Raw genomic sequence first — 14442 nt, forward strand, 5'->3', positions numbered from 1 at the left:
ATTAACACACCTGCTTGAGGTAAAGTAGCTCTAATTTTTATATATTGTATAACGAGCATTGGTATTGTAAGAATCAGCAATACGTTTGTCTTCCAACATTCAGTCCCTGTTTGGCAATTTTTTTTTTTTTTTTTAATTTTTTTACAGTTGCGGTATTCGGATACCCGAATAGTCAGTGAAGGATTCGAACTTGGGCAAATCGCTGCAGCAGTCAGGATCACTAACCACTACACCGGCTGGGCGGCACTCATACGACATTGCACATTAGGAAAACCCCAAGACGCCTATGCAGCCAGCCTTATCGACAGGATTTGAACCCGGGTCACACTACAGGTGTTCAGTGACTTTATTTCGGTCGCTTGAAATATTTTTTAATCATTTTGAACTATATATAATCAGGTAGTCGCACAACAGTTAAAAGTTGTCTCATTATACACAGAAAATATACAGTAATTATGTCTGGACACCATCCAACCATGCTACAATCGCTTCATGAGTGTGTTAATAAACTTTACTTAGACATAGTGAAATATCCTTACCTCCAATGAAGGGAAAATCGAGACTGACGTTACACGACTTCATGAAAAAATTTTGATTTTGTGTATGGTTATGGCAAAGCACATCTAGGACTTCTGCCAGAAGGAAAGGTGGTTATTTTAATTTGATTATGGCAAAGCACCATAGGACTGTCTGCCTAGCATACGGAAAGAAATGCTTTCATGAAGAAATTTCGATATGCAACTGGCTCATATTCACATTACACATAGGAAATCTAAATGATTAAACATTACACGGATGGAAATTGAAATGAGATGTAGATAGATTAACATAGCCTAGGTATGGATTTTAATTAGCTCGTATCTGCTTAGAACAGCTCACTCGTGCCCATGGTACACACGGGAATTAAACCAACAACACGTCCATGCAACCTGCTCATTCGCTAGGATTTGAATCCGAATCGAACTATGAGTGTTCAAAGTAGGAGTCACTATTCAGCCACTGATGAGCCATACAACATACAGGAAGAAATATGAAAAGCAAAAGTAGGAGTCAGCTTTTAGTTTTATGCACAGATTTCATAAAAATGTGAATGTGACAAATTATAAGATAACATGCGAGTTTAAGCCAATTTCTACAAGATGCCTTGATTGCCTAAGGCCCATATCACACGGCGTTTGTTTCACACGAACAACTGTTTCGGACAATTTTTCTGCCTGGTTTACTATTGAAAGAAAGACGCTCGACTTTTTCCTTCCTTTCCAAAAAAATTGCAGGTTGTTCGTTTTCAAGCAATCAGCTATCAGCTTGTTTGTAGTGGGGAACCAGTTAACCCCAAAGCGATCTGTTTTGATTGGCAGTTGTGACAAAGCAGAAAAATTGTTCCAAACAGTTGTTCTTCCGAAACAAACCGACGTGTGATAGCAGCCTAAGAAGAAGTATAGAAAAACTATGTGTAATCTTAGAAATAAAGCATGCTATTTTACTTTAAGAATTTTAACGCCAAATTTCCATTTCCTATATTACACTAGGCAGGACTACGTGTACATGACAGGCAGACATTGCATCGCAGAGGGATCTGATAGATATAAATGACAATAAAATAGTAGATGATCTTCACCTCGCTGACCATATTTCTGACACCATTTTCACGATCACCACTTTTCCTGCTTCAAATGTGATCACTATTTTTTCAGCTTTTTGAAACTGAAATGACATCACATGTATGTTGCTTCTATTCATATGATTCATATATATATTACATCCTTAATTCTTTTGCTGTTCATAGTTATTTTATATCTTAAAGTGTGTTCAGTATGATTTAATACTTTTAATAAAATGTAGAAAACCTTAAAGCTTTTTTAAATACCTAAAATGGCAGCAATATTTTAAGATGAACTACAACTTCAATAAACCAGTGGTCATTGCAAAACGTTTTCGTTACAAGACCAAGACGCGGAAAACAAATTGATACACAACAATTATATGCGCCAACAACCAACGTTAAAATTCTGTCTCAAAGTTCTCAAAATTCAACGCTGTCTGTCCACCGTTAAAATTTAGTTTCATCTCTTACATTAACATTATTGATTTTAAATTTAAAAAAAATTATTGTGTCAATTTATTTCGATCTTTGCTTATTGAAATAACTAACCTAAAAGATCATTGTGATATGTTTAGAAAAATTTTACCGTAGTCGAGCTGAAAGAATTCCAACCAATCTATAGGTCAGGATTTGAGCCTGGCCTATGGACTAGTAGTGTTTAGCAATTTTATCCGCTCGGCCACTTGTGGGCGTGGCGGAATCGGAAAAAAATTAAATCAGAGTGTTGCCAACTTGAGTCAATACTATGCAATAATCATTTAACTAAGCAACGAGTCCTTGAATTCATCACTTTAATTTAAAAGTGTCACAAAAAGAAAGTAGTGTTGATTATTCCACCTAAGCTGCACGTTCTTTTATTAATAAAATATAGAATTCATCAAAACTAGTAAATTCATAAAACAAATCTTACAAATAAATGTTTGAACACAGTATAACTTAATTCCAGTTTCACCTTTACATGTTTCATCATACATGATTTTTAATTTAAGTGTCATAGACATAGGAATCGTACGGATGTTGTTTACCTTGGTGTTAGTAATTTCTCTAATAAACTCTAAAACAGGTTATTAAAGCTTTAGAAATGTCTTCCTTCACAGCAGTAAAAGAATGAAGTAAAACTCAGAACTCAGTATAAATAACGTTTGGGTTAAAATAACACGCAAAAAATAAACTGAACTGATCCGTATACTCCGAAAACGCCCATGCAGCCACACTTATTCACTGGATTCGAACCTCGGACCGAACTACCAGTGGTCAGCGACTTTACCGCTTGGCCGCCCGTACAAATAAAAAGTTAAGTATATAGAAAGTTTCTATATGCAAGATTAAATGTAATGTGAAGACAATATCAAAATTTGGAGAAATTATTCGTACTGTTTACAGATTTTAATTCACCTAAAAGCCAACCAAGTGTAAATTTAACTATAAAGGTCAAAATTTATTAAGAGGAATAGGTCCATAAGAAGATTGAGACTAGTGATAGGATTAGAATACTTAATCAAGGCTGTAAGTTTGAGGAAAGGGATGCCTTCGTGGATCACTTTCTAGGAGACACCTGTTCATATTCACGTCACAAATGGGAATTAGATTACATCTCACTTCCAGAGCGTAATCAACTGTTATTTTTAAGATTATGGAAATGCACGCGAAGGTTATCTCACTAAGGAAAAAATGCTATCAGGGATTGATTTAATTAAAAGGGGGCTCATACACCTTAAACCCCTTATGATCTTCGAATATGCAACTGTTGCAAGAATTGGGATATTTTATTTATTTTAAAAGCAATTACTTCCAACTTTTTACGGCTGACTACATAATATAGCTGCTTTCTGAAATAGTCATCAGAAAGTTTGTGTTGCCAAAAATATTTTAATAATTTAATCCGCTTTGTGACAAAATTTTTCGTCATGTTTCCACCTTGCGCGCACAGTTTAAAACATTCTGTTGCATAATTTAATTCTATATTTAATATATAACATTTAGAACCGAAAATTCTAAAAATTTTATATTAAATTTTTATTTTATTTTGAGTTGAGTTTATAAAATGTATTTTGTTAAAAAAAATCTGTAATGTTTTCGTGCATAAAATTTTTGAATATTAAAATATTAATCAGATTTTGGGTTCAGTTAGAAAATATTGCCCATATAAAGAATTCCATCCAATTTCAAGGATGTACCATTAGCCATTTTTAAAATTCCTGCGCGCAAGGGGGAAACATGGCGAAATTTTTTGTCACAGAGAAGATTAAATTACAAAAATATTTGTGGCAACACAAATTTTCTGGTTACTAGTTTCAAAAGCAGCTATATTACGTAGTCAGCTGTAAAAGGTTGGAAGTAATTGCTTTTAAAATAAATAAAATATCTCAATTCTTGCAACAGTTGCATATTCGAAGATCATAAGGGGTTTAAGGTGTATGAGCCCCCTTAAGGGAACTGGCTAGCATTCATGTCATACATGTGGAAAACCCTGAAAATTCTTATGCAGTCAGCTCTTCGCCGCAATTTGAAACCAGGTCGGGCTATCAGCATATAGCAATTTTATCGCTAGAAGCCTCGTGGCTTGTTACATATGGGAGAAAAAGCACGAAAGCTGTCATGCAACCAATTTGCTCATTGTGATTTGGATTCTAAGTCGAATTACTAGTGTTCAAAGGTCTTCCCACTCAGCTGCTGATAAGCATTAAATTAGCTGAACTGTGGTAGCTCGACACTGGTTCAAATCTTTGCGAAGGGACTGGCTGTATAAGTGTTTTCTGAGCTTTCACTATGTATATATAAATACGTCCTTATGTATATATAAATACTATCCTTAGAAAGTCCTGCATGAAAGCATTCTTTTAGCAAATTCTTTAATTCATTGTTTAAGCATTTTGTTTCAATAGGCTGTTGCAAATCGTTTTGTTGTACACAAGAATTTTCTGCTAATTGTTGGCATTCAGAATATTACTATGTTGCGAGAATTATTTTAAAACTGTCGTTCGACTCTGATTAGCTAATCCCAAAGCACAAACTCCGCTGCCCTAATTACCAACATCAGTTTTTCTATAAAACATTAAAACTTTCCCTGTAACAATCGTCTTAAGTTATTATTTTTCGTCCCTACTCATTCGGTACTAATTTGTTACATTAAGGAGATGTTTATTAAAGCAGCTGTACTTTCCAATTACCTATTTGAATTATTATTCGTCTTAACAGGAAGACAAACTCTTCGTCTATAATGGAAACAGGCAATCGTTGTCCGAATATAAAAATACCAGAATTCTAAGTGAATTTTCGAAATCCAGTGTAGATTTCAGTGACTGCTCAGTCAAATATTCAAATATTATCATACGATCTGTAAAATATAAAATATTTCGTAAATCAGTGTTAAATTATGTTTGTTTCTTTAATCGATTACGCGAAAGCACGTGGCAAATATCTTCCTTAAACGAAGGATACCTTCGTAGAAGACTAACGAAAGGAAACTCTTTTGCAGCTTATACATAAGGGTAAATACAAGAAAGCCCATGCAGCCAATCTGTTGGGGGCGATTCGTATTCAGGTGGTCAAAAGTCATATTCAGTTCGCGTGTGAAGTAACTTCAGTTCTTAGATAAATCAGAAAATGCGTAACAAAGACACCATTTTTTGACATGGAATAAGATATTTTTAGAATTAATATTTATGGAAATATTCCATAATCTCTGCTCTTAGAACTGTTACTGAAATTTTATTTATTAATAAAAATTCTCTAAATTTGTTTTAGTTTTATCGTTATATTTCTCTTTGGCAGCTTTTCTTAAAAAGTTCCAATGTATTACAGCAAGATAAATGTCCCTAATTAATTTCAGGTAATTCAAGGTATTTCCTCTCCTCCATTCAAGGCAATGATGACCAATAATTCTACTTCCCCCTCCCCTTCATTACCAGAAATATGGCCTTTGTTTATAACAGTTTCATAATAATGCCTAAGACCGCTCTAATAATCACATCTTAAAAATCTGCATGACCCCCCTTTTCATTATACTGGATTAGAATTTACTTTGTTGGTTACCTTAAGTAAACTAAACAGTTCTACAAGGAAAATGTCCCCAAAATGTATTTCTGCATATTCGGTGAAGAGAAAGACTTAAATTAGCAATAACCTTAAAAACCTTAAATTAGCAATTTAAAAGCTACGTGTAATTTTTCCAAAATATTTAGAATAACAAATGCATGCAACCTTTAAGTACAAAAAAATAGTTTTCCTTAGAAAGTCTTTAACGAAAGCATTTCTTCTTTTTTCAGACGCCTCACCAGCGATCGAACAGCGATCACGGATAATTCGGCCCAGATTCAAATCCCGAAGAACCGAGTGGCTGCTTGTGCATTTTCGTGGCTTTCCCCGTGTGTAGCGTGAATGCAAGAGAGTTTCGCTTAGAAAATTATCCAGGCTGGCATTCTTGCCCTTAGGCAGATATCTGGTAGTTTTGTCTTAATCGATTAACCCAGCTAGCCAAATAAGAAGGTGAAAGAAATAAAAAAATGAAGGATTGTATCCATCATCGCATTTCATAATAAAATAACTTCTTTAAACTATGCATTGTTGTTGAAAAGTTTTATTTTTATTTTTATTTTTATTTATTTATTTATTTATTTTTTTTTTGAAATTCCATGCGAGTTAATCCTTGAAATTCTTTAATTTTTTCTATGCATTGTACAAAGCCAAGATGATACTCATTTACTTCACATAATTACTCAAATTAATTCTAGAATATCTTAACTATTTCTTCCATAGTACAGCTAATGTACTTCCTGATCTTTATGCTCAAACAAGCATACAGAATGTTAAGGAAAATTATTCAAAATACTGAAAAAAGCACAAACTTTTCATTGGGGAAACACTGAGAAATTGCAAATTTGTATAATAAAAAATTATAACCACTTAAATTTCGAAAAAAATCATCATGGAAAGCTTCATTAAACACCAAAGAAGAATCATAAATTTTAATCTAAATTCAGAGAGTATTATTATCCTAACATATTCAAATAAATTCATTAAAATATATTGGTTAATTTTGTTTGATTATGCCAGAACCAGAGAAGGCTACATGCTGAAGGGGAGGGATGCTTGCACGGAGGACTTTATAAGAAAATCCTGGCTTATATACACTTAAACACACACGGAAAACGATAAACACGTCCATATAGCCAGCGTATTCTTCCTAAATTTGACTTCAAATTAGCCGTGGTGATAAATTACAATGATCACATGCAAAAACTGCGTTTAGAATAAAAATGCATTTGGCATTCACCTGTTAAATGCATTTTTTAAAAATCTTCTAGGCTTTCTATATTATTTTAGGAAATTTTCCATCCATTGTTGAACATTTCTTGATTATATTTCAGATCGGTCATCCCTCACCCAAAACTTAAAAATTAATTTTTGTAAAAATCTACTAGAACAGCAAATTTATTACAGCTATATTAAACTTCGACTGCAGTGTTACAGTGTCCCCAAATGTGTATCCCCCCTTCCGTAAATTATTTTCCTACAGTTCTCTACAACTATCTTAGCCATTCTGCCCACCTCATTCAAGCACTTCACACTTCCAAGCGCTCAATGGAGCATCTACTTAAGAACAACATGCTAATCGCGGCATAAGCGGACCTTGTAGTTCTCTACAAATGCGGCCCTCCCTTAAACAGATAGCCATCATGTACTTTGCTTTAATCAATCAACATGTCGAAACAACTTCAGTAATGATTTTCTTGTGAATACTATGTGTGATACTATGTAGATTCCGAAACTACATCGTTTTATAACTTTACACAGCTTATTTCATTCTAAAATGAATTAACTAAAAATTTCTACGAATATCTGAGAATATATATTTGAAAACTGTTTTAAAAATTCTGATCTTTTTATTGGTGCATAAGAGTCTGCCATACCCACTACGCTCAAATGTTTCTCCAAACTTATTAAAGGTGCAATTAACAACTGCCTTTCTGACTGTCTCTCACTCTACCACTCTGGTGTAGTTAGAATCAAAAATTACATTGTTGACCATTTCTCTAAGAACAATAATCCACCAGCAGTCGAGCGGTAAAGTCGCTGAACACTGGTAGTTCGGTCCGAGGTTTGAATCCCGAGAACGGGCTTTATGCATGGGCGTTTTCGTGGTTTTTCCCATGTGTAAAGTGCATATGAGCCTTTTCCATTGGAAAGCCCTCCATCCCTTCCCTTAGGCTGATAGCCCTCGAGGCTTTGCCGTAATCACATAAGCAGACTCTTTAAGAATATTTAACAAAAACCAAATATACTGCAAGAAAAGTAAAACTGCCTTAAGCTACAGCTTTTTTTAATGAAACTGAAGTCTTTAGAACTTTTTAATGACTAAGTAAGTCTAGGTACTGACGTGCTAACGTAGAAGAATTGGTTAACTTTGGCGATAATTTGACATGATTAGCTTTCTTTTCATTTCTCGTAGAAAACTTTGGTAATAGCTTCAAAGTGATTTTACCATGAGCTACGACTTTCTGCTGCCATACTTTTGTAAAATAAAACTAATAGCATCACCTTCATTGTTTGTTAGATCCCAAAAGACCCGTGAGCAAACTATAAACTCTGAAAAAAAAAATACTCTAATCTTAAAACTGCGTATTATAGGGATTCATACAACTTAGCGACATCATACGGTTGTAACAACGATTAATTTGTATTAAAGTTGGCAATTATTCCCTCTTCTGTTTTCGCGAATCTTCACTTTTTCTCCTTAAAACGCAAGTACCGAAATCCGTGCAGCATTTTAATGTAAAAACTTTGGCTAAATAAACAGTGTGATGTGTAGCACTTATACTACTGCAGCCTTCTGATATACAGTATTTGCTATCAATAAAAAAATCCGGAAACGAAAGCTTGCTATATTCTGAACGCTGCAGGACTTCATGTTAAAGAACAAATTATAAAATCATTATCATCAAAGTAATATTTTGTAAAATCTTTTACTTCACTTACATGTACTTTCCCATACCATGAAAACTTACGGAGATTCCGCCAATTATCCCAGTAGAAATAAAAATAAATTGCTCTATATTTAGTTAAATATTAACATAAGTTTTGGATATAACATATTTAAAAATCCTTGAGCCACATACCATTTAAAATGAACTGACGCTTGTTTTGAGTTTCCACTTAACGTCCCTATTGTTTATATGTTTTTAAAATAAAGTCCTATAATGCTCCCTATTAATGCACGTTATGATACGGTAACTTTTAAATTGTCTCCTACATGTTATATATACAAACAGCATCAAACCTCAAATTTTAATATTTTTTTTTCAAAATATGAGGGGGAAAATAAAATAGCAGTTAACCTTACAAAAGTAAATTAACTTATCTAGGATTAATCGGAGTTACTTATTTTTTTGAGGGGAGGCTGTCGATAATAGTCAAGAGGAAAGTACGTAAGAACTATTTTTCTCTTTTAATTTCAGATTAAGAAATTTGTTTATGATATATGTCTGATTCTAATTCCAATTATTAAGGACCAGTTTAAAGAAACTTTGATTTTAATTTTGTACACATCCAGATAAAAAGTTATGAAAAATACTGAACTTTTCTTTAGAAATTCTACACCAAGCTGAAATGTAATTCTGCTAACTTTCAAAATATTATCAATACTTTACTGAAATAAGAAAAGCGTTGAAATTTAATTAAAGAAAAACATATATTTTATCACTTTGATTCAAGTTCTATTCCTTAATTTCAGTAACATTATTGAAACAAAGCAGGTTCAAGAGTATTCAAGTTCATTTCACTTTATTCAGTAAAATAACATTAATATTAAATACACTTTAAACTGAACAGGTTTAAAAAGCATCAAAGAAAACAGCTAAAAAATCTGTGAAAATAATTCCTTTTTATTGTTCATTCCAACATATCGTCTATGCTCAATAATAACTGCTGAGCAGAATGCTTATTTTGTTGGGAAAAATTCATCCATTCCTTACTTCTAAGAATTTCGTCGGAGTTAGCAAAAAACCAGTTTTTTACACATTGGTATAAAACGTCATCCTTCTGCCTTTTAGCAACATCCAGAAATTCGCTCGCATTTTGTATTGAAAGATTCTGTTGAAGAATCATCCTACATTTAGCTCTTAATCCTGAAATTCCATATTTATAAGAAGCTGCATACAGTTTTAATGCGTTGGAGGATTCTTGAATGTTAAGGGAATGTAATTCTGCGCAATACATGTATTCCAACATAGCCTTAACGATGGCAGCCTCTAAAGTAGATATGACAATGGTTTTATCTTCCGTTTCAAATTTCTCATTACTAAGCAGTTTCATGAACGCACGAGATCGAGCACAAAGAATTGCTCTATGAGCAGAGAATATTTCGGACCCAACCTTAATTTTAATATCTGAAAATAATCCACTTTGCAAAAGCGATCGCAAATCGCTCACGTAATTTTCACAAAGCCTATGCATTGGTGACCAAAGCATGCAAGACTTTTCTGTAATGCACTTTTTCACATCTGTATTACCAAAGGTAAATTCACATTCTATCGAGAGACCAGAACTGTTTTCTAGTAAAGGAATAAGGTGAGTACTTAAAGAATTTTGAGTAAATACACGTGTAAATATCATATCCTCCATATAAATATTGTCACTAATTAATTTTACTTTTACAAGTATTGGTTTCAATACAGCATCAATAATTTTCCAAAGCAAAATTTGTAAACATAAATTTCCCTCACAATTTGTAACTAAACGTAATGTTAAATGCCAAATGCATTGATGCGGGAGGGAAACAGAAAATACATTAGTATACATTGACGTAGGTGAAGATCCTGTTACAAAGCACTTTAATATTAGCTTGTGTGCTTTGATTCGTGTTACAGCCCTGGACTGGGAAACCGCAGAGTACATATTCATGTCCCAAGACGTAACATTAACAGCCATGTTATGCTTAGCAGCAGCTCCTAGAATTTTTTTTAATAATTCGGAACTGTTACAGTCAATCTTTCCAGTGTACATGTACTTTATCATTGTCTGCATAACAGTGGAACTAACATCTAAATTTTGCTCCGCTGAAGTAGACTCTAGCTTCTGAGAAAGTGCTGACCATCTTGCACCTAAAATACATCTATGAATAACGAAATCCTTGTCAGCAGTGTGCAGAACAGTGTCAGAGAATAAATCTCTGTTATATAAAGTTCCAATCTCATGAGATAAAATTTTCTTATCTCTTAAGTCTTTCTCGTCACGTACAGTTACGAAAACGCACTCTATAGTCAAAGTGTCATTTGGTGTGAATTCTTTAAATTCTTCATCATAAATGAAACTTTCTAAATGATATCTAGACTGGTTACCTGAAATTTCATATAAAGTTTCGTCAAACAATAGGTCACCGTCGTCGTTGCTCAGTTTAGTCTTGCAAGATATTGCGCAGTTGAAAGGACGCGAATCATTTCTTTCAGCATAAAGGAATATAGAATTATCTATATTATATGTAGCATGTGGACATATTTGTAGATACCATGTTGTATTAGTCACATCAACCAATTTAAATTTCGGACTGACAAAATCTCTGTTTTCGTGAATTGGAAACATCGTTAGGTTCCGGATAACCCACGTGAAAGTAAACTCATTTTTGCTTGTTTCACAATTTGCAGCTGCCATGGTCGGAAAAAGGTACCATATCTATTAAATATTAGAAATAAGTATAACTTCCATACATGTCGCTTGAAGACACTCACTACTTCGCAGGAAAAAAAGAAACTCTGAAAAACAAGAAAAGCTCTTGAATCCTTGGTGGGTTCTTAGGCTGAACAAGAGAAGCTACAGCTCGTGAGTCCAGAACTTTGGTTTTCGTTGATTCATTTTCCCAAACCTCAATTCTTCTTTCAACTAAAGAGAGTGAAGGGTTGCTGGAACATTTGGCAAGATCTTGAAATCTTACCTGTGGTCACATGATATTTCTTATTGGTGATAAGAGTATCGACTCGCTTTAACGTAGGTTATGATTCGCTGACGTAATTGGCTGGCACCTGCTATACACTATTGGCAATACATCATAAGATTGACGACTAAAGATCTTATGAGAGATAAGGAAATTAACAAGGCACAAATTTTGCAAAATAAATTCTTCGTCTTATTAATAGAGCCGTTTACAAACAGGATGACCAATGCAAAAACCGAATTCCCTATTGCTTTTACTATTAAGTTTGATACTGTGTCTTTGCAAATACGTGAATTCTGAGAGACTACCAGCATCGACCTCCCTGGTCTTCAATTATAGAAGCAAAGAGCTTCAATTTGTTCTCTCCCCGTCAGGTATTTATCTCTTTTGAAGAATATTCTTTGCGACTGCATCACAGTTGAGGCCCTAATGGGACTCTTTCAATAACTGGCAAGACTAGGGAACACTATACCCTACTGCAGACCAGTATACCGACCAAGTATCAAAGTATCAAAGGAGCCGTTTGGTCTGCATAAAGACTTAAAAGATTGATTATGTTAAGAGTACTCTTTTATTATCGGAACCGGATTCAGAAATGTATGTATGGATGTGTATGTACAATACACACATATACACATATACAATACAGAAATAATATATGCACATACATACGCATTGGACACTGCGAAAAAAAAAATGGGACAGTTCATTATCTTCCGTTCTACTGGGCCGATTCACGAAATTCAAATTGCGCTTTTCATGTCTCGAAAGCGCGACTTAGGATATGTATTAGATTTATATATAGCGATGTTCTAATATAAGTATTTTGACTCAAAATTGGACATTTCCTTATATTACATGACAATTTTTTCCATACTTCGATTCTACGACTCAATTTATGTCAAACTCCCAAGTTTTTAAAAAATCGCACGAGTTTGTTTTAAAACGTTAGCTTTCAAAATGTTAGCTCCTCAGTATTAATTGAATTTGATATATATTTATTAATATCTCTTTTTTATTAAACTTACTTGATTTCTTCTTCCAGAATTCGAAAGTTAGAATTAATCCAAATGTAATTCTCGCATTTTTTATGATTTATTTTTAAAATTTGTAGTTTTAAAAAATATTTTGAATTATAACCTATACAATTTTTAACATCATCTTAAAGTAGATGTATTTCTAGGCACACCTGCAAAAAATTAGAGTTTTTTTTCAAGATTTTCTACGATACTCATGAATTTACATATTGGAGCGTTTTAAAATTTGACATCTTTTCTTTTTTGAGCGATAATAACGCCAAACGATAATACGCACTTTGTGAACCTTATTTGAAAGTATGAACAATGACTTTTTTCCCGCTCGTCTACAATGGAAAAAAGGAATGGAAAGTAGGTTGCTATAAATTAAATCCAAACAAATTATTCTTGGCGAAAACTGAAAAAAGTACGCCAAGATAAATTTTTGAATTTGTCCGTAAATTTCACCCTAAATTTTACAAAATTTAATATTTAGGGATAATTTGGAGCGTAGAATCGAAATATGGAAAAAAATTGGCATGTCATTTCAGGGAAAGTCCGATTTTGTGCCAAAATACCCATGTTAGAATGATGCTATATGTAAATCCAATATATATCCTAAGTCGCCCTTTCGAGACATGAAAAACGCAATTTGAATTTCCTCTAATTGGCCCAGTAGAACGGAAGATATAGAACTGTTCCACTTTTTTTTCGTAGTGTACGTACTTACCTACATGCACATATATCCATACATACATACATACATTTATGAATCTGGTCCCGATAACAGAATTGTCTCACGTTAAGAACTACCTTAAGCTAAAGGAAAATTTCTATCATAATGCAGAAACAAATCATGTTGCAAATTTTGCTGATATCTTAAAAAATTAAATTATTCCAGAAGATTACTTTACCAAACCATACGCAGAAAAACTATTCGGTATGTTAGATCTATATACACAATTGTTTATTCACATCATAATCTCCCCTATACAATTTTTAAATGTAGCGCGACCTAAACATTAGCGCGGTAGATAACGCTCAGCAATGCAGAGGTTCAGAGCAACGGTTCGAAAGCATCTGACGGAATGTTTATATTTTTCCTCTCCTGCTCATAAGAGGTCATTTTTGCAGCATCCAGTTTCTGTTCTGCAATCATTCATTAATAGTAATATTTTTTTGCACCTATGTTTCTACAATTATTTTTTAAGTTTCGAAATCTGTGAAGTTCTGACTCAAAACGCGAGCCTCACACAGCATACTGATTCAGAACTCTGAACTTTTCTCCTACGTTCTATGGATCTAAAGGGCCGTTCACACTGGGGTTTATCTGAGCTAACGGAGACATCCTGGGGTTTCTCTGAGCTAACGGAGACATCTGATGTAGCCAACCCCTCTCCAAAACCAGTTTTCCCCCATAACATTGCTACTTGCAAGGCCCTTGAAGGCCGTTCAGACTGGGTTTCTCTGAGCTAACGGAGTCAGTTCCATGTGTCGACTAGCTCCGCTATGCGTGCAGTTCAGATTTTTCAACTCGCTGCTGTATGGAGGGAAATTGTTTTTAGACATGGGTCGACTAGATCAGATGTCTCAGCTAAGAGTTCTTAGCTCAGATAAACCCCAGTCTGAACGGCCCTTTTAGATTTATCACTGCTCATGTACATAATTGTATTTAGGAGTGCCTTATTTTAATTTCTCAAATTTAAAAAAACAAATTAACTATTTTGCAGCATTGTTTAATTTGTTCCGCAATCGTCAAGTGGTTGGAGTAAATTCCAGTATTGCCAACTCTGAAACATTCCAAAACATTAAATAAATTTCAAAAGAGGAACTTTTATGATAACAGTAAATATGGGATGAAATATCAAGCTAAATTACATTAGGAAATAAATGTG

General features: G+C 33.8%; 1 protein-coding gene across 1 annotated transcript in view; it reads right to left on the reverse strand.

Moving 5' to 3' along the window:
* Positions 1 to 9368: 9368 nt before the first annotated feature.
* Positions 9369 to 14442, reverse strand: part of LOC146998228 (uncharacterized) — a 38982-nt gene continuing 33908 nt past the window's right edge. The window contains exon 2 of the mRNA XM_085812472.1: positions 9369 to 11272. Within this exon, the coding sequence (XP_085668598.1) occupies positions 9494 to 11272 (1779 nt within the window). The 3' untranslated portion in view covers positions 9369 to 9493. The remainder of the gene's footprint in view (positions 11273 to 14442) is intronic.

Source organism: Stegodyphus dumicola, chromosome 3, assembly GCF_044657685.1.
Source record: "Stegodyphus dumicola isolate Sdum_Otavi_A_Nest chromosome 3, ASM4465768v1".
Taxonomy (NCBI): Eukaryota; Metazoa; Arthropoda; class Arachnida; order Araneae; family Eresidae; genus Stegodyphus; species Stegodyphus dumicola.